At 35.1% G+C, this 19,526-nt stretch overlaps 3 protein-coding genes and 1 non-coding gene across 4 annotated transcripts; 1 reads left to right on the forward strand and 3 right to left on the reverse strand.

The window, feature by feature from the left end:
• Positions 1–737: 737 nt before the first annotated feature.
• LOC18613086 (uncharacterized) lies at positions 738–2,787 on the reverse strand. Its single transcript, XM_018128861.2, has 4 exons — positions 2,427–2,787; positions 2,245–2,330; positions 1,073–2,129; positions 738–995 (listed from the first exon to the last, which is right to left on the reverse strand). Exons 1-4 carry the CDS (start codon positions 2,508–2,510, stop codon positions 894–896), a joined length of 1,329 nt encoding a protein of 442 aa, XP_017984350.2. The 5' UTR covers positions 2,511–2,787; the 3' UTR covers positions 738–893.
• Positions 2,788–3,545: 758 nt separating this feature from the next.
• Positions 3,546–3,631, reverse strand: TRNAM-CAU (transfer RNA methionine (anticodon CAU)). Its single transcript is given in 2 exon segments — positions 3,546–3,581; positions 3,594–3,631. It is a non-coding gene; the product is annotated as a tRNA-Met (tRNA).
• A 2,558-nt stretch (positions 3,632–6,189) lies between these two features.
• On the forward strand, positions 6,190–9,726 carry LOC18613087 (protein NRT1/ PTR FAMILY 5.2-like). The gene is made up of 4 exons (XM_018128869.2): positions 6,190–6,366; positions 6,672–6,889; positions 7,996–8,567; positions 8,700–9,726. The coding sequence occupies exons 1-4, from the start codon at positions 6,234–6,236 to the stop codon at positions 9,592–9,594; spliced, it is 1,818 nt and encodes a 605-aa protein (XP_017984358.2). The 5' UTR covers positions 6,190–6,233; the 3' UTR covers positions 9,595–9,726.
• A 259-nt stretch (positions 9,727–9,985) lies between these two features.
• On the reverse strand, positions 9,986–14,584 carry BARD1 (breast cancer associated RING 1). The gene is made up of 12 exons (XM_007050140.3): positions 14,401–14,584; positions 14,246–14,299; positions 14,082–14,152; positions 13,409–13,770; positions 12,739–13,056; positions 12,482–12,582; positions 12,103–12,289; positions 11,840–11,982; positions 11,499–11,589; positions 10,979–11,144; positions 10,714–10,832; positions 9,986–10,482 (listed from the first exon to the last, which is right to left on the reverse strand). Exons 1-12 carry the CDS (start codon positions 14,493–14,495, stop codon positions 10,135–10,137), a joined length of 2,055 nt encoding a protein of 684 aa, XP_007050202.3. The 5' UTR covers positions 14,496–14,584; the 3' UTR covers positions 9,986–10,134.
• Between the last annotated feature and the right edge of the window lie 4,942 nt (positions 14,585–19,526).

The raw sequence follows: 19,526 nt of genomic DNA on the forward strand, positions 1-19,526 counted from the left end.
GAAGTTGCTAGCTACTGGCTAATATTCATATTGAGTTTCATCTCTCATGATGGAAACTCTGGCTCGAGCATCCAATTGGTGTTTGAGTGACAAACCAATGCCTATGAATGAGGGTCCATATTGACTTGAATGTCCCATTGTGTGGATTCAATCACCAATCCAATTGATTGGTGTTGATCAGATCTTCTTCAGTAACGAAGACAATCTCCTCAGTCCTCAAGACAAACATTTATATCTCTTACCAAAAAAACCTCCTCAAAGACCTTGCTTTACGGACAAGACATGCTTCACTTAATATATGCCTTTTCTTATTCAAAATTATCATTTATGCAAAGTGTTAATAAGTCAATGCTTTAAAAGGGTTTTGCAATTAAACAGTCAACCTTTTTGCAAATAACCTGCAATCCAAATAATAATTTAGGCAGGGAAGTCCATATATATTTCTTAAGATGGCATCTTTGACTCCCATGATATTACTTTACCAATTAGGCGGCAAGCATCTGGGAAGAATAAATTGAAGCAGAATCATTGAACATTGAACAAGTATTTGATCTTTTATTTCAAGTAAAACTACAACGAGTGAACAACAGAAAATGAAAATTTTTCTGATTTTTTTAATGCCTATAGAATGTCACCTTATCAATAGTGTGCTAGAATCACTGAATTTCCTCGTGGGGATATGGATGAGATATTGTTCTCTAGTTCTGGGAACAAAAGTAATCAGCACCAAAGGGAGGTATGCAATAAACCAATCATATTATATTAACCATTACCAAAAGTACAAAAAAAAAAAAAAACACATACAACAAGCAAGAAAATGTTGAAAACAATAAAGGAACCATATTTATAGATTATGGACACTCAGAAACAACACTCGACACAAACGAGCTTGCCTAGCATATATTTCGATTGGAGCTTGCTTCAGCAGAACATCTATTCAAAGCTCTCTCCAACCTTGTCTCGAATGGTGTAGAATGCCAACTCACATTCTTATCCTGCAAATGATAGAAACTCAATCAGAACCCATCATCACCTAATGTAAAACTCCCCTCAGCTCTCACTTCACATATACCTCTCTATACTTGCTGGTAGTGTTTGGTATTCCTTTGAAGGAAGTAGCTGAGCCAGAGTCCTTGGTGGTGCTCACATGATGACTCCAATAGGTCCCAACAGTCCCAATTATGGGCATCTCATCTGGACTTCTACTTGGAGACTTCCTAGGTGAAGAAGATGCTGAAAACTTATTGATCTCTTCAAGAGTTAATGCACCTAAAATAGGTCTATCTTCAGGGCTTCTCAGTGAATTTGATCCTTGTGACATGCTTCTCTCCGGTGTACTGGCATCGAAATTGCTTTTCTTTTTGACAGGTGTAGTTTCCGATGAAGATAGCCAATTCGAAAGGCTGGCATCAACTGATACTTCTTGGTCCAACTTCATAGGTTCATGATCAGATTTTGATTTGAAACTGAATGACAGTTCCTTGAAACTAGGGTCCGAACTAAAGGAAAGCCGGGGCTCTTCTTGCTCCAAGCTTAGGTTCTCCTTTCGCAGCTTAGGTGGAGGTGCCCCTTTTGCTTTTACAGCTTTCCATTGAGTTAGATTTTCAACAGGATTCAGCACAGGAGGCACATTACCACTCCTATCGCGAACACCCCGAATTAAACCAATAGGTTTCACTTCCTCTTGCACCAAACCATCAACCTTCTCAGTGACCCCTCGAACGCCACGAATCATATCCCTTGATTCCACGGCTCCATCATCAAAATCCTCGTAATCATCATCCTCATCATCATCTAGGTCACTTTCCTCATAGTCTAATTCACCGTCTTCGTCTTCGTTATCACTTTCTCTACAATTCTGATACCTATGATTAGGAGGGTAAAAAGTTGAGCTAGACGTCATCGTACTATGCTCAGAGGAATTTTCAGACTCCCTTCGTTTTGTCAAATTATCTTCGTTCACCTTCCCTTTGTTTTCCCCTTCTTCTTCTTCTTCTTCTTCATTATGTAATTCAAAATCAGTACTTTCATCAATCAAAACATGCTCATAGGTCTTAACATTAGTATCAAAAGTTACTTTCTTTCGATTACTTGAACCTGAACCGAGCTGCTCCTCAGCATCATCATCCCTAAACCACCCCACCCCAAAACCAAAAAAAAAAAAAGAGTGTATTAAAATCTAATGCATCATTCTTGAAGAACAGGAAAAATAAAAATAAAAACCCCCCCTTGAATTTTACTCACCGGACTTCTTTAACCGGACCGATAGGCTTCTCCAAGTTGCTCTGTTCCAAAGAAACTGTAGATTGAGCATTATAGCTAGCATTTCTCTGCAAAAAATAATAGAAAAAGATAAATTTCATGTAAATTAAAAATACCAAACTGAACTAAAAATCCATAACTTCCCAGAAAGAAAGAAAACTCACTTGAAATCGAGGCTGAACCTTGTGTCTCTGTTTTCGAGTCTTACGATCTTTGGAAGAACCAAAACATGCAAGAAAACAACCCATTGCAAGAATCTATCTCCTTCCTTTTCCTTGATTCTAAACTTTCTCCTTCCTTTTTATGGGGTTTCTTTCTTTGTAGAGAAAGAGTAAAAAATTTTATGTTTGGCTTAACGGGTCTTCATGGTTTGAGGGAAGAAGAGGAGCGCCCTGAGGAAAGCGAGGAAAAGAAAGAAAGAAAAAGCGGTAGGGACAAAACGGTCAACAAGTTTGAAGGGTTGGGTTATGGTTTTATTATTTTATTGGCTTTGTGGGAGAGGGAAAAGGGAAGTGACCGTTACGAATCTATGAGTGTGAGTTACAGCCTGTACCTTTTTTTTCTTATTTTGTGTTCTATTTTTCATGTTTGTTTATTAAAATAATAATAAGAAGGTTGTGTCGACCGTTAATTTCCCAGGCCAGTGATAGGTCCCACATCTCTCGTGTTTCTTGTTTAGGCGGTGTTTAACTGTTAAATACACGAGCAGTGCAGAGAGAAGAGGAAATTTGGAACTTTGTAATATAAAGCCGATCTTTTTGATTGATCAAAGATGCTATAAATTAATGGATGAGATCTTTTCATAAATCTGATCGTCACTTGATTGATCTCTCTATTTAAATTTAAACCCAAAACAGAACCCACAGCTTATTTCTTTAATTTGACTCTAATCTTATCATTTATTGCTTACAAAAAACACAAAACCCACAGCTCATTTCTTTAATTTGACGCTAATCTTATCATATTTTTTTTTTCGTGGAATATGAATGGTACATGGCAAGTCAGACAAACGCTAATCTTATCATTTATTGCTTACAAAAAACGCAAAACCCACAGCTTATTTCTAATCTTATCATTTTTACTTAGAAAGATTTAACTCTAATTTTATCATTAATAAATTTAACTCTAATCTTATCATTTATTGCTTAGAAAAATTTAACTGTAATTTTATCATTTATTGCTTAGAAAAATAAAAATTTTATCATTTATATTACTTAGAAAAAATACTAACTTATCATTTAGTGCTTAGAAAAATAAAACTTTTTATCATTAAATAAAATCAATGGGGTGAGAGAGGCTTGAACTCTCGACCTCAGGATAACACAGAGAGCTATGAGACCTACGCGCTAGCCAACTGCGCCACCACCCCTCGTCGACTGAGGACACTTATTCTTTAAGATAAATTGTATTTTCAGCTATCACTATGATACCTTCAATTTGATGATAGACGGTCACACTTTTCTGTTAATAATTTACCAAAATAAAAAAAACGAAGCCACTAACCTAAAAACCCATCATCCAATATTTTGAGTACATTAGAAACCCAAATTTTGTACAACAAATCAGGGGAGATCCAGAAAAGGCATGTGGGCTGTTATATCCGTCCAATTATTGGACAGCCATCACAAAAAATAAGGCCCATATGAAACTCGGCCTGGGCCTAGGTAAGCCATCTCAACTGGTTTATATTCGTTTTAAAGTGCTTCATAAATAAAGCAGAAAGTTGAAAATATATTGCTTTTGGGTTTCTTCCATTATCCAATGGCGTCATTTCTATCCACAAAATTTCCGTCTTTCTTCTTTCTCTACCAATTTTATGTCTCATTTTTTTTTTTTTCATAGCTTTGTAAAAAAATAATTGGACAATAATAAGAAAGCATCTGAGTAAAGTACAATAAAGTATACCAACTTATAAATTGTGCTTTCTCTACCATACCAACTTACAATTTCAGATGCTTTCTTATTTCTGTGGTACAATCAAGAATGTCTTTATCATGACAGAATCTCTACAACACTCTCGAATCCAGGGCATAAAGAAAACTGCATTGAACAACAAAAATCATGATTGATGAAAATTATACTTCACAATAAGAAATCTCAATGCATACAATTTATAAACTTGATCAATAATTTTGTGAATTATATATTTCATTTTTTCTAGGTCTCATTCATAAACCAAAAGGCATTCATGTGTTACATTTCATTACAATAAAAACTTAACAATGCTTACTTTTCTTATAAATCTTACGAAATACGGTATGTTGAGATTTAAAATTAATAATTATATTATTATTAAATTTAGCAAAATTCAACTCTCAATCTTTCTTACAAAAGGTCAAAACTATCCTTAAAAATTGAACAAATTTTCTCTATCTTCTGTCTGGACGCTTGTCACCACCACAACTGGTGGGTAACTTTTGTTTTAAGTATAGATTTTCATTGCCATTACAAATTAAGGGCTAATTACAATGACAGGTAACCAAACTTTTAAGTAAAAGGTTTTATATAAACTTAATGATTATTCTTTTACTTTGATGTTACATCATAAGAGTAGTAAGTAAAAATCAATTAATTTTATGCAAACTTTTAATATATTTTTTTAACCTCAAAAGATAACTAGGATGGTTAAATGTGTGGTGGAAATGGGAACCCTACTTCATCATTCAGTGAAGATCAAAATAAATGGTCATCGGTTTTAGTACCTGTAACTAGTTAGGCCACAAGTCTTCCTTAATGAGCGGAAGCCCCACCATTGACGATTGTGTTTTTATGTGGTTTTAGTATTACCCAGCGTCCCACTTGAGAAAATCATCGGCAACGGCTCCGGATAGTCTCTTTGGACCTGGATAGATGGTCTGCTGCAGGGCAGGCAGAGTATATGCCAACCCTAATATAATCCAAACAACAATACATGTGGCTTATATGGTATGTCCCCTAATTGGGTTGAAGTAGTCAACGGTGGAATTCAAGCTTAAGTTCATTTTCAGAGCCCATTATTTAGAATTGTCTTTCCTTCTTTGATCCCATAGATGTATTTCATGAGGGGAACTCGTCTTTTGTGATACTTGCCTCAATCCTTAAGCATTGTCTTTGTCACTGCCCTTTCATTTTGTTCTTTCGTATTCTAGTAGCCACCTTTGTCTCCACTTGAACTTTCTGCATCAAACAACTGGTACATTTTCATATGCCTAATTAGTCTCCCTAGATGCTCTTCAAGAAGAATCTTTACAGAAAAAAATAATAATAATAATGATTCCCAAGCTTCGATGAGAATTTATAAGCTTGTTGTTTAGCTGAGCTGCATAGAGATCCATCAAGTTAACAAGGACAAGGAGGAGAAATCAACAGGAAAAAACCATGTAAATGTGATATATATATATATATATATATATATATATAACAGCATTTGCATGTTGTAATATTAGGAAAATCCATCTATATTCATCCACGTGATGTCACATTGCACATCAATAGAAATTATGACAGATTAAAGATATATTACAACTAATAAATAATAATGTTAACTTAGACAATTTCAATTCTGATTTGAAAACTAATGAAAATGAAAATGTATTGACGAAGTGATTAACAAAAAATAAAATTAACAAATATCATTTCTTTGTCTCTCTTTTCTTATTGGAAGTAACTGTAATAAGAAATTGTTTCCCTAAATACCTAGTGCATGACTTCTTTTGGCCATGTCCGTGTCGCTGCCACTGTGCCCTGCTAAGCTGGTCGATAAGTTAGAGAAAAATGTCACCCAAGGTAAAAGAAGAGGGCCAATAATTGCTAACTCTTCACTGATAAGTAGCCAAGTACTCGCAACTTTGAGGTTGTTGAACCCCACCTCACCGCCACCCCCCCCCCCCCAGCCCCTAGTTGGTTAGGTGTCCCAAAACTTTATATAAAGTGCTATATTGTCACATGATCTTTATTAAACCCCAAGGCCTTATTCCTCTCCTGCTTTCATAATGGCAAAGGTAGAAGAAAAAGGCTCGGTAGATGGAAGGGATGACTATACTGAAGATGGAAGTGTGGATCTCAAGGGCAGGCCTGTTTTGAGATCAGAGACTGGAAGATGGAAAGCTTGTTCTTTCATTGTTGGTAAGTATAGATCATGCTATGTCAAAATTTCACAAAGCCATACGTAAGATAGCAGTTTCTCCCTGGAAAACAATTCTCATAGCTGAAGTCAAAATTTCTTAGTTGCTAAAAATAAAAATTCATGAATAGGAGAGGTAGCCTAGTGTTGGAAGAGGAGGAGAATGAAAAGAGTGTTCCATTTCGCTTGTGCATTGTGCCAGTGCATGTATTAATCTGTCCCGACCCCAAAGGATTTACATCATTAGCTTTACACTGGATTGCTCTAAATTCTTTCTTTCTTTCTTTCTTTTAAATGTTTTTTGCAGGCTATGAAGTGTTCGAGAGGATGGCATATTACGGGATAGCGTCAAACCTAGTGCTGTATTTGACCAAGAAACTCCATGAAGGAACAGTAAAATCTGCGAACAACGTCAACAACTGGGTTGGAACAGTGTGGATGACACCAATTTTAGGCGCTTACATTGCAGATGCTCATCTGGGTCGCTACTGGACTTTTGTCATCGCATCAACCATTTATCTCACGGTATTCTACACTTTTAAACCTTAAATTTCCTTAAATACCATATACTATCCATGCCCTTTCTTTTCTATATGCCATAATTCATATGGAACTCGTGTACGCCATGCACCATGCATAATTGGACACGTATATCTCATCAGTCTAAGCCACATGAGTACCTGATATTTTTGCTTGTGGGGAAGAAGTGTTTCACGATACTGAGACATGGCCTTAATTGTGAAAACCCGACTGCAGTTTGACGAGATCAATGCAGGTGGTGGACTTAGCTTCCTGGAGATGTACCACACGCACTCTGGGAGTCTTTAATTTCCATTTTTCCTTCTTTGTTCTCAGAAGAAAATTAGTAATTCCATAGATGAATCTTAAGTAATTTCAGTTACCTCTAACCCAAGTAATTGATAAGTTAATCGAGACCGTGAGATTAGAAAGTATATATCCCCACTTATCACCAACAAAGTATTTTGCAGTTCTTAAGTTGAAATTGCTCTCATATCTCTTAACCGAATAGCTCCATTGCATATTCCAGCTTCATTTGTCGGCCTGTTGGCTTTATTTGCTTAATCCTCAGCCAGCTATAAAGAATAATTCAAGTGGTTGAGCAGACGAATATCCACGTGCATGCATACGCACAAAAAGGTTGTGATTGGCCTTGTCTTCTCTGTTGCTTCACTTGTGTAACAAAAGCCTCTAAGAACTGTTTACTTCAGAAAATGGCATCTTCGGAAATCCAAGGCTTAAGGCTTTGGAAAATAAGATCTGGGTTTAAATTGTCACCTATAATAATTCTATACAAATATAATACTTGTACATCCATAAATGTAAATTCCATGTGAGCAGTAGATTCATTAGTTTCATGTAAAACTATTATGGATGCTTGAAATTACTCAAAGTATCATAACATTATGATGAAAATATTTATAAAGAATATAGACCTCATGATGATCTCCAAAGACAAAGTATAGAGATTCCAATGCCATTCTTGCACTGATTTGCTGTATTTGATAAATTTTGGTTTAATGACATAAAAAATTCTTTGCATGTACTCTCCCAAAAAATTGTAGATGAATGATGATCATAACTTTCTTTTTAACACCTATGGAAATAAACAGGGAATGTCCCTCTTAACCTTAGCAGTTTCTGTGCCTGCCTTGAGGCCTCCATCATGTGGTCAAGGGATCAAAGAAGAAAACTGCCATAAAAGAGCCTCAGATTTCCAAGAAGGCATATTCTATTGTGCACTGTACATTATCGCAATAGGTACTGGTGGAACCAAGCCTAACATTTCCACTATGGGGGCTGACCAGTTTGATGATTTTGAGCCTAAGGAAAGGGTTCAAAAGCTATCCTTCTTTAACTGGTGGATGTTTAGCATTTTCTTTGGCACCCTCTTCTCAAACACTTTCTTGATCTACATACAAGACAATGTGGGCTGGAGTCTTGGTTATGGCCTTCCAACAATTGGTCTCTTGGTCTCTGTCTTGGTGTTCTTGGTGGGGACTCCATTCTACAGGCACAAATTGCCTTTGGGTAGTCCTTTTACCAGGATTTTCCAAGTGCTGGTGGCTGCTGTCAGGAAGTGGAATGTGCCTGTTCCAAGCGACCCGAAAGAGCTACATGAGCTTAGCTTGGAAGATTACTCAAAATCTACGAAATCCAGAATTGATTACACCCCTTCATTAAGGTTGATTCTCTCTATTTTCAACAATTTCTTAATTTCTTCTATTTTTCTTTAACCAGAATGCTTCCCTGAGTAGCTATATATATATATATATAACCTTCCACCCCCACTAATTATAACTGCATTGCTCTAAAGATTCCTTGACAAAGCTGCAGTAAAGAGCGGGCAAAACTCGCCATGGATGCTGTGTACAGTGACCCAAGTAGAAGAAACCAAGCAGATGGGGAAAATGATCCCGGTTTTGATGGTAACATTCATACCAAGCACCCTGTTAGCTCAGGTGGGAACATTGTTTGTCAAACAAGGAACCACTCTTGATTGTAGGATGGGTCCCCACTTTGAAATCCCTCCGGCTTGTCTCACAGCATTCGTTACCATCTTCATGTTGATCACCATAGCCATATACGACCGTTACTTCGTTCCGACAGTGAGGCGTTACACCAAAAATCCCCGAGGGATCACATTGATTCAAAGAATGGGAATTGGTCTTACGTTGCAGATCATCATCATGACCACTGCTTGTTTTGCTGAAAGAAAGAGACTTAGCGTTGTACGAGAGCACCAAAAATTTGGCAAAAACGATACAGTTCCCCTCAGTATTTTCATACTCCTACCGCAGTTTGCTTTGATGGGGATTGCCGATGCATTCGTGGAAGTTGCAAAGCTAGAGTTTTTCTATGACCAAGCACCAGATGGAATGAAAAGCCTTGGGACCTCGTATTTCACTAGCAGCATAGGAATTGGGCATTTCCTCGGTAGTTTTATTCTTACCACAGTTTCTAATATGACCAGGAGGCACGGCCATGGAGGCTGGATCTTGGACAACCTTAACGTCTCTCACCTAGACTATTATTATGCTTTCTTGGCTGCCCTGGGTTTCTTCAATTTCCTCTTCTTCTTAATTGTGGCCAAACATTTTGTTTATAATGCAGACGTGATACATTCTGAAAGGGAATTGCAGGAAGCCATGGAAACTTCGCTCGACAAAGCTTCACCTAAACGTCAAGCCTCGAAGACTGGTCGGAGTTGATAGTTCGCCATGCAATTTCCTCTTACAGTGATGTAAAATCCAAATTTCAATGTAACCCCTTCATGGCTACTGTTGTAAAAGTCAAAAATATATAATATCATATAATGATGAAAAAGCCCCATATAAGCCCAATTAGTTTTGATAAAAAATGGAAACATTAGACTTTCAAAGCTTGCCATTGTTCTTCTTGATCATAACCAAACTCACAAATCAACCTTAAACAGCTGCCCTGCTTGGACAAATGTTCCTTTCCATGCTTTTCAGAGGAAAAAGTCTTAGACTCGGTCTCTGAGATAAAACCATGAAATGCCGATTGATATTTAGTCATTTGAAAAATATAGGTTAATTTCATTATCATAGAAGAACAATGCAGCCCAGATCAAAAGAAGCATGATATAACATTCCGATCAATATTAGAAACTAAACTACGAAGTTTTCATAACCACATACAAGAAAAGATTTATGGCACGCTCTGAACACAGACACAGCTAACAAGTTAATTGTTGTCAGAACTAAAAAAGCTATCTACTCATTCTTTACTTAACTGACAAAAGGCTGCAATTTATATGCTGCAACTGATTCCAAAAGCCATGTGTGGCCAATAACTAGTCCACCTATTTTTGTAGCTAAATCCTGTGCTTCATTCACTCTCTGCCAAATTATTGAAACTTCCTCTCCTAACTCAGATCCTTTGGGTGCATCCAGGTTATACACAACAATCATCCTCGTTTGAACTGCCTGATCACCATTATTCTGTTCCAGCAGTTCCTCCATTATTCTCAAAACAGTACCTCCTGCTGCAACAACCAAATTTTGAAGATCTTCCTTGTAACCAGACACAAAGTCACCCACAAAATAAAATCTGAAGCCATCAAAGAGCTTCAGTCCCTACAAGTGAAACGATTAAAAAATTTATTTCAATTGCAAAAACAACTTACTAGAAATTAGCATCCAATCCAAGCATATCTATAAACACAAGCAGTTTTTGATACAAAGAAAGTTAACTTGATGCTTTCAAATATCTAATTACTAAAATGATACAAGAAAAAGATACTAGCAAAAGTAAAAGCATTACCAACTTCTAAAACTAATGCACTTTTATACATGAGAAAGACTTACATTATCCAATGCCCTGAGTCTGCCAGTTTTGGGGCCATCAGAGCACCCATGGTTGTCAAGAATAACTTCATAAGGTTCTTCATTCACAGGATGTATAGCTTTCATGCAAGCCTTTATCCCTGTAAAGTCAAAGTTTTCAATTGTATCAGCAGTAACAATACAAATTATTAGTATTGGGTACAGGGTTAAATTTTTAACCAGCACACATGCAATGTAACAAAAGAAACACGAGGCCCATAGAGTGGAAAGCAACAATTGAACTTACAATCCATTTTAAGAACCCACTTCCCATTTGAAATGGCCATGAGAACTTTAAGTGTCCTAGTGCACGCACCATTCTCATCTGTAGAAGCAATCACATGTGTGACATCTGGCTTCCAAAACTTGGATACAGTTACACCAATATTTTTTGCAAACTTGACCAAAAGAAACTGCAACAAGGTCAAAAAAGATTAGATATCAGCATCATTGGTAACTTTACTACCACATGACAGTCAATTGCTGTAGTGAAAAGAAAAAACCCATTAACGATATTCTATTAATAAAGAATTTTCAAATCATATTTTGAATATCCTACAATTTCATCCATCATGAAACTTTAACACCAAAAAGGAATCAATTTAAAAATTCAACACTCCAACAATAACAACATTTTGAGTTTTTGACCTTTCAACACACACACAGTAAAACACATAAACAATTCAAAGACACAGAAAAGATAACCACTCACAACTTAAAAATGATTCAAATTCAAATACAAAAAAATGAGTTTCGTCTCATCTGACCTTCTCTTCAGAGGACAAAGCAGATCCACAAAAAACCCATTCTTGTTTTTCAGCTGGCTGGCCCCAAAATAATCTGAATTTCGATGGGTCACTGCATGCAGAACCACAATCAGTTCACTTTCCAGACAATTCAATAATCAGTTTATGGCCTTATCCATTAATTAAAAAAGACTAAAGGGACTTTCCAAATGATTTGGTTCCTTCTCAAGTGAATCAAAACAAAATATAAAATAGTAACTACTTAAAATAGTATGTAAAGAAGGTATAGGCCTGCAAAAGATATCTAAGATATTTTGATCGATTAATAACACACCACAAGATCTAAGAAATTGAGAATATACATTTCAGTTGGCTCGCAATGATCAGTTGTTATGCAACGTCCAGACTTTTCATTTGGAAACTTGACTGAAGAATGGGCATTTCCAGACTTCTCATTCGGAAACTTGACAGAAGAATGGGCTGGACAAAGCACAAGAAAGCTATCCTGTAAGAGAAAAGAAAGAACCATGAGCAGAAATTGACACATAAAGCATGTTGGAGCAAAAACAGAACATTCACAGCAATAAAAGCATATGCTATGTAATATAAGGTGCACTGCAATTACATGGTCCCATCGACATTTTGGAACCTCCTTTGCACAAGGAAAATGATAACTTCTGCGGCAAGACTTCATATAACATCCTAGGGCAGCCCCCTTTAGTCCACATCTGCTGCACTTTAGCTTTGCACCTCTTGCCAATTCTGCCTTAAGATTCTTAACAGATTCACCAACATAATACACTTGGGGTGCCCTGCAATTATAGACAATATCAGCATATCTTTAGTGGCAAGAAAGTAACAAAAGGAAGTTAATGTGTTAAATCAAAACATGACTAGCCCAAATATAAACAGATTTCACTGAAACTCCCCTCTTCCCAGTCAAAAATCCATAATGCCTCTTTCACTTAAATATTATACTAATTTAAAATTTCCAGGAGAAATACCACTCAATACATGAGCTGTGGACATGTATAACATTTGAGCAGAATGCTGCATCTCCTGTAACTGGCTTTCCATTGGCATAATGCAGCATTGGTCCAGTGGCCTGTAAAAATTTTTAGAACACAAGCAATCAGTAACAAAGTCGTAAGAGCAAAACAAAACAATTCAACAATATTATCTCAACCCTAATTATACAGATAAATTTCACTAACAGATAATGATCAAAGGAAGAATCAAGCAATGGTCAACAGAAATTTACTTCTGAGATTCTAGAAGACTGGCAAAATCCACAAATAGCTCTATTTCCATAGAAGTCATCTGATATCACAGGCAGATCTGCACCAGCAAGAGGTGTTCCATTTTGAGATCCTAATTGAAAATTGGAAGTCACTAAGTTTTGGGCTGGCAGAACTGGACGGCAATGACCAATATTTTTTACACCCATTTCTAATGGCCCATAGTTCAACCCCTTTTGTCTCTTGGAATCCCATAAATGAGCAACTCCTAAAACAGAATCATCCAGTTTCTCCTCAAAATTTCTCTTGCCCAATCCCAAGGCTGGATAATTACCACGACTCTGAAAAATCAAATCCATGCCAACGAGTGAGATTGTACTGTAACTTTGCTTTAATATAATAGTTAAATATAACAACATGCACTCTAATGAGCAAGAATAATTGCTGTAAAGGATAACATCTTACACAAGCAATTGCATAAATATCAGCACCATAAGACCAAAAGAAGAGCTATATATCAGGGAAACTAGAGGAAGCACAGAACAATGCAACAGGTTAAAAGGAAACTGAAGTAACTAGGGAAAATAGCAGTGATATGCAATCATTCAACTAAAAACATTAAAGCAGTTAGGCCCGCTTGCTACAACCTAACATATCACCAGAAGCAAGGCAATCTCTTCCGTGATCACTAACCTGATCACTACTATCATTGTCCGAGTCCTTTGTATCACCAGAGGAAGGAGGACTTCCCAGGGATGTTTGATCCCCTCGACTCATGCCTATATGCCCATTCCCAGACTCTTGAGATGCCCCAACTGGCTTTTGGGAAATTGGTCCAAGCAGATCAACTTTCCCAGCACTACTATATTCAACCCCTCCTTTGTTAGGAGTCTTATATCTTTTATCTTCAACATGCCTTTGCATGCTGCACTTAAAAGATATATCATTTTTGCCAACCCCATCTACAACACACTGAGAAAGATTGGCAGAAAACGCAGCATCCAAACTTCTATAGATTCCCACTATATTCTCCATGAAGGTGACTGGCCTTAAATCTGCAACAAACATAGCCTTTTCATCCATATAAATTTCAAAGAAGCAAACAATAAAGGCTTCCAAAAATTTTTAAAAAGGACACAAAAATGTATCATATAAATTAAAACCCATTTAAACAAAAAAAAAACACTTTTTTGGAAAATATTACTAATTTGATTACCTTCACACATGTTTTGACTTTTTTTAATGTAAACGTCAATCATTAAGCATGGCAGTAAGATGACACAATAACTATTTTTCTCAAAATTTAGTTTCCAATAACTTCTGGAAAAATATGTACATAAAAGAGAAGCAAATAAATGAAATGTACCTCGATTTGCATATTGGGCTTTGCAGATAGGGCACTCTGGACCAAACTCAGCTGATCTGACTATGCATGAACTGCAAATTTCAAAAACAAATACTAAAGACTAAGCAATAAAATAATGAAACTGAAAAACTTAAAAGAAGAAAAAAAAAGAAAAGGGCACTAACTCGCAGAACAAATGGTCACATGGGAGTAATGACGGCTGTTTAAACAAGTTCAAACTGCAACATCAACAAATAAAAGAACAAAAATAACAATAATCAATTACAAAACCCAAAAGAAGTAAATTCAAAAAAAAAAAAAGCAGTAAAAGAAAACGAACCAGAGAGGACATTTAAGCTCGAGACCCAGCTTTTGGAGATGAAGAACCCAAGGGTTCATGGCTCGATTACTATTCTGCTTAGCAAAATCGCTCATTTCTTGAGAACCCAAAATTCCTCCTTTCGAGAGTGTGTTTTTTTTTTTGTTTCCTTAAACGGAGCTCCGAAATGAGACTAGAAGCGGTTCTTTTCAGAGACTGGGGCCGCTTTAGAGGTTTATAAGAGGTTGACAAGACAAGCGAGAAAGGTGTTTCGATTTAATTGACGTGGGAGGATTGGACACACGTGGACGGCGGAGATTTCGATTTAGAATAGGCGCGCCATTGAGGTTTTGAGTTGGCGGAACTGAATGGCGCGGGGTACGTTCGTTTTTAAGGAACTCCCGCCACAAAATTTGCCCGCGTATTTACAATTTTTTTTGAGGGTTTGAGAAATCAATCAATAATTCAATATTGTCTACACTACCTAAGTAGTAATTTCGTTTATAGTATATTAAATAAATCAGAGCAAAAAATTACTCGATTTCTAAAACTTAGTATGTGGGCATCTTTAAAATGTATTACAAAAATATTTAAATATTACTTATTAGTTTCAAAAGATCAAATTTTAAAAATTGTGAACATTTTATATACTATAAAATATCCAAAACTTGCAAATATACATATATATATATATATATATATGTATACATTAAGAAAAAAGACATAACAGATGAAATACGCATATATTTCTATATTATTTATAATTTCATGAATTTAAGATATGTTTTTTAGATGTATACTAGTTCATATGTTTTGTTCATTTTTTAATTACGAGATTTTTTTTGATATTATCTATTTTGGAAAAAGAAGAATAGAGTCAAAATATTTTGAAACAGAAATATTCTTGCTCATTTTATGAAATGACTAACTTTATGATATAAAAACGTTCTTTTGTTTTTTTCCTCGTCTCTCTCTTCCTCACTCGCCTCTCTCTAAGCAAATCGTAGCTCCATTGCTATCGTCCTCCTCTACTGATCTTACCACCTTTCTCGCTTCTTTTCTCTCTTCCTTTCATTTGATCCATTTGATTTTTTGCAAAACCATTTTCTTTTCCTTTCTGTCAAAGTCTTCCTCCGCTACCTAGTGCTTTCGACTTCTTCAGGGTACTGACCCACCACTATGGTCGCTACCCGCACATAGGCCACAAGACCTAGCAAGCCTTAAACATTCCCTCTTCCAGAATACCAATTCTTTAAACTTCAATCCACAACATCAACGTATATAAAGTCATCAAACGTAAATTTACATTTTATATCTATCCTTAACATAGCCTATGTTCAACACAGCACTATGTGTGCTCCAATGTTAATTTCTTTTAACGATCCTAATGCAAGTACTTAACACAAAAATCAACAGGTGTCATGCATTGTCTAACACAATGCGCCTCGACCCTACATAACCGGCTTGAATTAGCCACGCATGCTGAAACTTCCCGCTTTTAATACTACTCATAACCAAAAATAGGGCTAAAATCAAAAATGTGTCCCAATACACATTGTTTTCAAAAAAAACATCATTAAATTAAACGTAACCTCTAGGACAGCGGGATTTGACTTAAAATGGAGTGCTAAAATAGACCTAATAATTTTGGACACGACACGAGAAGACACGGATTAAACAAATTTTTTGTTTACCCTTAACATGTTTCGTGTCTAATTTTCGTGTGTTAACGTGTTAGACACGATAAACACATTTAAACACGTTTACTTAATCGTGTTATCGTATTTAAAGGTGTATACATATTTAAACGTGTATACATGATACGTTTATTAACCTATTAAACATTAATAGTTAAAAACTATTTTAACCTTATATAAATAATTTTTAATAATTATTTAATGTGTATTTTAACCTTATATATGATAATTAATTTTATGTATGTTATTTATATTAAATTTTATTATATTTGATGTTATTATTGTTTTTTTTGTTATAATTATTTTTATAATTATAGATTTTAAATTTAAATAATAAAATTATATTTAATTATAAATATTTTTATTTAATCGTGTTAATTGTGTTAAACGTGTTATTAATCGTATCGTGTTGTATATTGACACGTTTAATAAACGTGTTAATCGTGTCGTGTCGTGTTACGCGTGTATTAAACGTATACGTGTTCGTATTTCAAATTTAAGATACGAATATTAAACGTGTCGTGTTCGTGTTTAACCTTAACGTGCTTCGTGTCTGACACGTTAAAGACACGAAAACACGAATTGTCAGGTCTACTGCTAAAAGATCTTACGCAGCAAACTGAAAACTCCTCACCAAGAATGCTCCCAATTAATCACTTATCTGCCATTTGCCAAATGATTGGGGTTAAGTCTTTCAGGACTTAGTGAGTGAGCAAAGAAGAAAAGCAAGCAATAAAGGCTGAAGATTTTAAATAAATAAGTATACATATTATGAAAAATACCTCTCGACAGAAAATATATGCACTTTATAGACTAGGCTAAAACATGTTCACTAACTAAAACCATTGCACAGGTCGAGATTGGGTCATGCTTTAAGGTAAATTGTTTCCAATGCAATAAAGTCAAATATGGTACATACAACATATATCAACCATGATGTACCAAGTTAAAACCAAGACAGCATGTACTCATTCTTATTCAAATATCAGTAATAAGCATACCAAGTCTCGGGAAGGTTAATACATCTGTGGACACCTCCACAGGCATCCATGGACATCTCCATAGGAAAGATCAGTACATTTGTGGACATTTCCATAGGAATAAGCAGGCAGTGGACATCTCCACACGTAAATAACCAATCTCTAGCTAGAATACAATTTATGTGCACATAGGTTACGCCTACTATCGTAACTACAGAACCTAACCTGAGGTAATATACAATTTAAAACACATCTCATATTAAACAAGCTAATTCCTTGCCAAATTTATCAATTTTTTAAAACCATGCCATCCATACACAAATTATCAATTTTGTCAAAGCTTTTTAAATTCAAACCTTACTCGAGACATACTAAGTTTGTCAGAGCAATTTGGCTCACTCTCGTGCAGAATGTTCGGAAATGGTGTGATAACGTGCTACCTGTGGCACCATGAGATGTAATCAGGGAATTACAAAATTTTCTGGTCTTGTCCTTGCTCTACCCTCGACTATGCTAAGAAGAATTAAAGGAAGGGAAGCTCCGGTGAGGCATGAAAAAAAAAATGAAAGAAATGGGAAGCAAAGTTTATGAGAAAAAGAAAGCTTCTAGAATCTATTGGGCTTAGAAAGAAAAAGTAAGAAAGGTTGGGCTCACTTGGCTGGCCAAATGATAAAGAGCATAGTCAAACAAATATAATCTCTATTTGCAATAATAATTATTTTTAAAACTTTTCTTTCAATTTATTCCTTCAAACTTTTCATTATTTTCAGTTTTCTACTTTCTTTTTCTTGCATTTTAATCCTCAGGCATACTTTTTCTTTCCATTTAATGTACTAAAGGTGAAATTGACTCCAAGAAATTCAAATTTAACTCTTATAAAATTCATTTTAAGTGTTAATTTTCTCTCCCACTTTAGAATTAACCCAACCTTTGAATTAATAACTTGAATTTATATAATAATATATATTTTGTTCACTATCCTTATCATTTTATTTTAACCTTTCAACAATTTTCTTGTATCCCCAACAGCTTCTTTCTCATAATTTCTCTTATCTAGTTGTAACTCTTCTAACTCATCTTATCTTTACCTTATATCCCATATCTAGTTGTAGGTCTTGAGTGGTTCTAACATCCTAAGGAGTGGGATGCTACATTTGACATCTAATCTCCTCTTCACCGATGTGAGATTCCATTGATAAGACAATCGTTTTGGTAGACTTTTCAAAAACTAGTAAAAACTCATGAAACATGTTGAATAAAGAGAAACACATTTACAATTCTCTAAAAATAAAGAAGAAAAATGTATGTGTATTTCTAGCATGCTTTTAACTATCCATTATTGTCCATTTTATCCATAGAAAATTAATGTTGTGGTTGATCCTTTCTATTGAAAGAGCTTGCCTTATGCTACTTGCCAAAAAAACAAGAAATTTGCATGGCATTACTTTAAAGTTATTAAGTTTAAGTTTTTGAGAACAATGTAATTTAAGTTTGAGAACAATGTAGTTTAAGTTTGAAAAGTTATAGGACTAGTGGTGCTTGATCCAAATTATTATAATTGATATCAAAATATGTGTTAATTTAGTGTAAGTTTCCATATTGTATTAGTGAATTTTTGGTTATGTGGATCTTGATTGTGGTTATAATTTTAATGTGTGACCTTGATAAAAATATAAAAAACTTATGTTGGTAGAATTGTGATGCCACTTCTCACACGCTACTAACAACTTGATATTATGAAAATAAAATAGGTATAAGTCAATCATTATTAATAACTTGATATTATGAAAATGCTTGTGATATTATCAAAAGAAATTGATCTTAATGAGGAATCAAAGAATAGGGATGTTAACGGGGTAGGTACCCTATTATGAGGTACCCGCAGGTATCCGACCTGGTTAAATCCGATTAGGGTACCCAATAAATGGATTCGAGTAGGGTTCAGGTAGTTGAATAAAATTGATACTGATTGGATTCGAACCCAAGTAAGGAAAGAAAACAACCAAAGTCTATACCATCTTGACCAACAATTTCTTTTGTTAAATATTGATCAAAATATTAAAAAAATAGTTAGTTAAATTATTAATGTGCTGACATTAATGTATATAAATAAAAAAATTATTAGATTACCCAAGAAGAAAATTTTAATAATTTTTTAATTTAATCGGGTTTTTAAATGGGTTAGGGTAATTATGGGGTAGTAAAAATGTAATAAGGTTAGGGTTAGGGTAGTAATTTTACAATTATTCGGGTAGTTAATAGAGTTAGGGTAGTTGATTTTTTATAAGATTAAGGTTCGAGTATCTCGAAATTATAGGGTACCCTACCCGTTGACATCCCTATCAAAGAACATTAAGGAAATCGATCTTCATGAGGAATCAAATAATGAGATGATCATGGAAAATAGTTCATTTTAAAATGATTTCTTGAGATTTTAAAAACTATGAAAAACAAAACATTTTCAATCATC

The sequence above is a fragment of the Theobroma cacao genome, chromosome 1 (assembly GCF_053813885.1).
Source record: "Theobroma cacao isolate CCN51 chromosome 1, ASM5381388v1, whole genome shotgun sequence".
NCBI classification, from domain to species: Eukaryota; Viridiplantae; Streptophyta; class Magnoliopsida; order Malvales; family Malvaceae; genus Theobroma; species Theobroma cacao.

Excerpts from the sequence above, each read along its gene's own strand:
- LOC18613086 (XM_018128861.2), bottom strand. The coding sequence starts at position 2,510 with ATGGGTTGTTTTCTTGCATGTTTTGGTTCTTCCAAAGATCGTAAGACT. Across the intron at positions 2,331-2,426 it reads AGGTTCAGCCTCGATTTCAA|AGAAATGCTAGCTATAATGC; the intron begins GTGAGTTTTCTT and ends TATTTTTTGCAG. Across the intron at positions 996-1,072 it reads CTACCAGCAAGTATAGAGAG|GATAAGAATGTGAGTTGGCA; the intron begins GTATATGTGAAG and ends TATCATTTGCAG.
- LOC18613087 (XM_018128869.2), top strand. The coding sequence starts at position 6,234 with ATGGCAAAGGTAGAAGAAAAAGGCTCGGTAGATGGAAGGGATGACTAT. Across the intron at positions 6,367-6,671 it reads AGCTTGTTCTTTCATTGTTG|GCTATGAAGTGTTCGAGAGG; the intron begins GTAAGTATAGAT and ends TGTTTTTTGCAG. Across the intron at positions 8,568-8,699 it reads GATTACACCCCTTCATTAAG|ATTCCTTGACAAAGCTGCAG; the intron begins GTTGATTCTCTC and ends ATTGCTCTAAAG.
- BARD1 (XM_007050140.3), bottom strand. The coding sequence starts at position 14,495 with ATGAGCGATTTTGCTAAGCAGAATAGTAATCGAGCCATGAACCCTTGG. Across the intron at positions 14,300-14,400 it reads GAGCTTAAATGTCCTCTCTG|TTTGAACTTGTTTAAACAGC; the intron begins GTTCGTTTTCTT and ends TTGATGTTGCAG. Across the intron at positions 11,145-11,498 it reads CTTTGTCCTCTGAAGAGAAG|TTTCTTTTGGTCAAGTTTGC; the intron begins GTCAGATGAGAC and ends ACCTTGTTGCAG.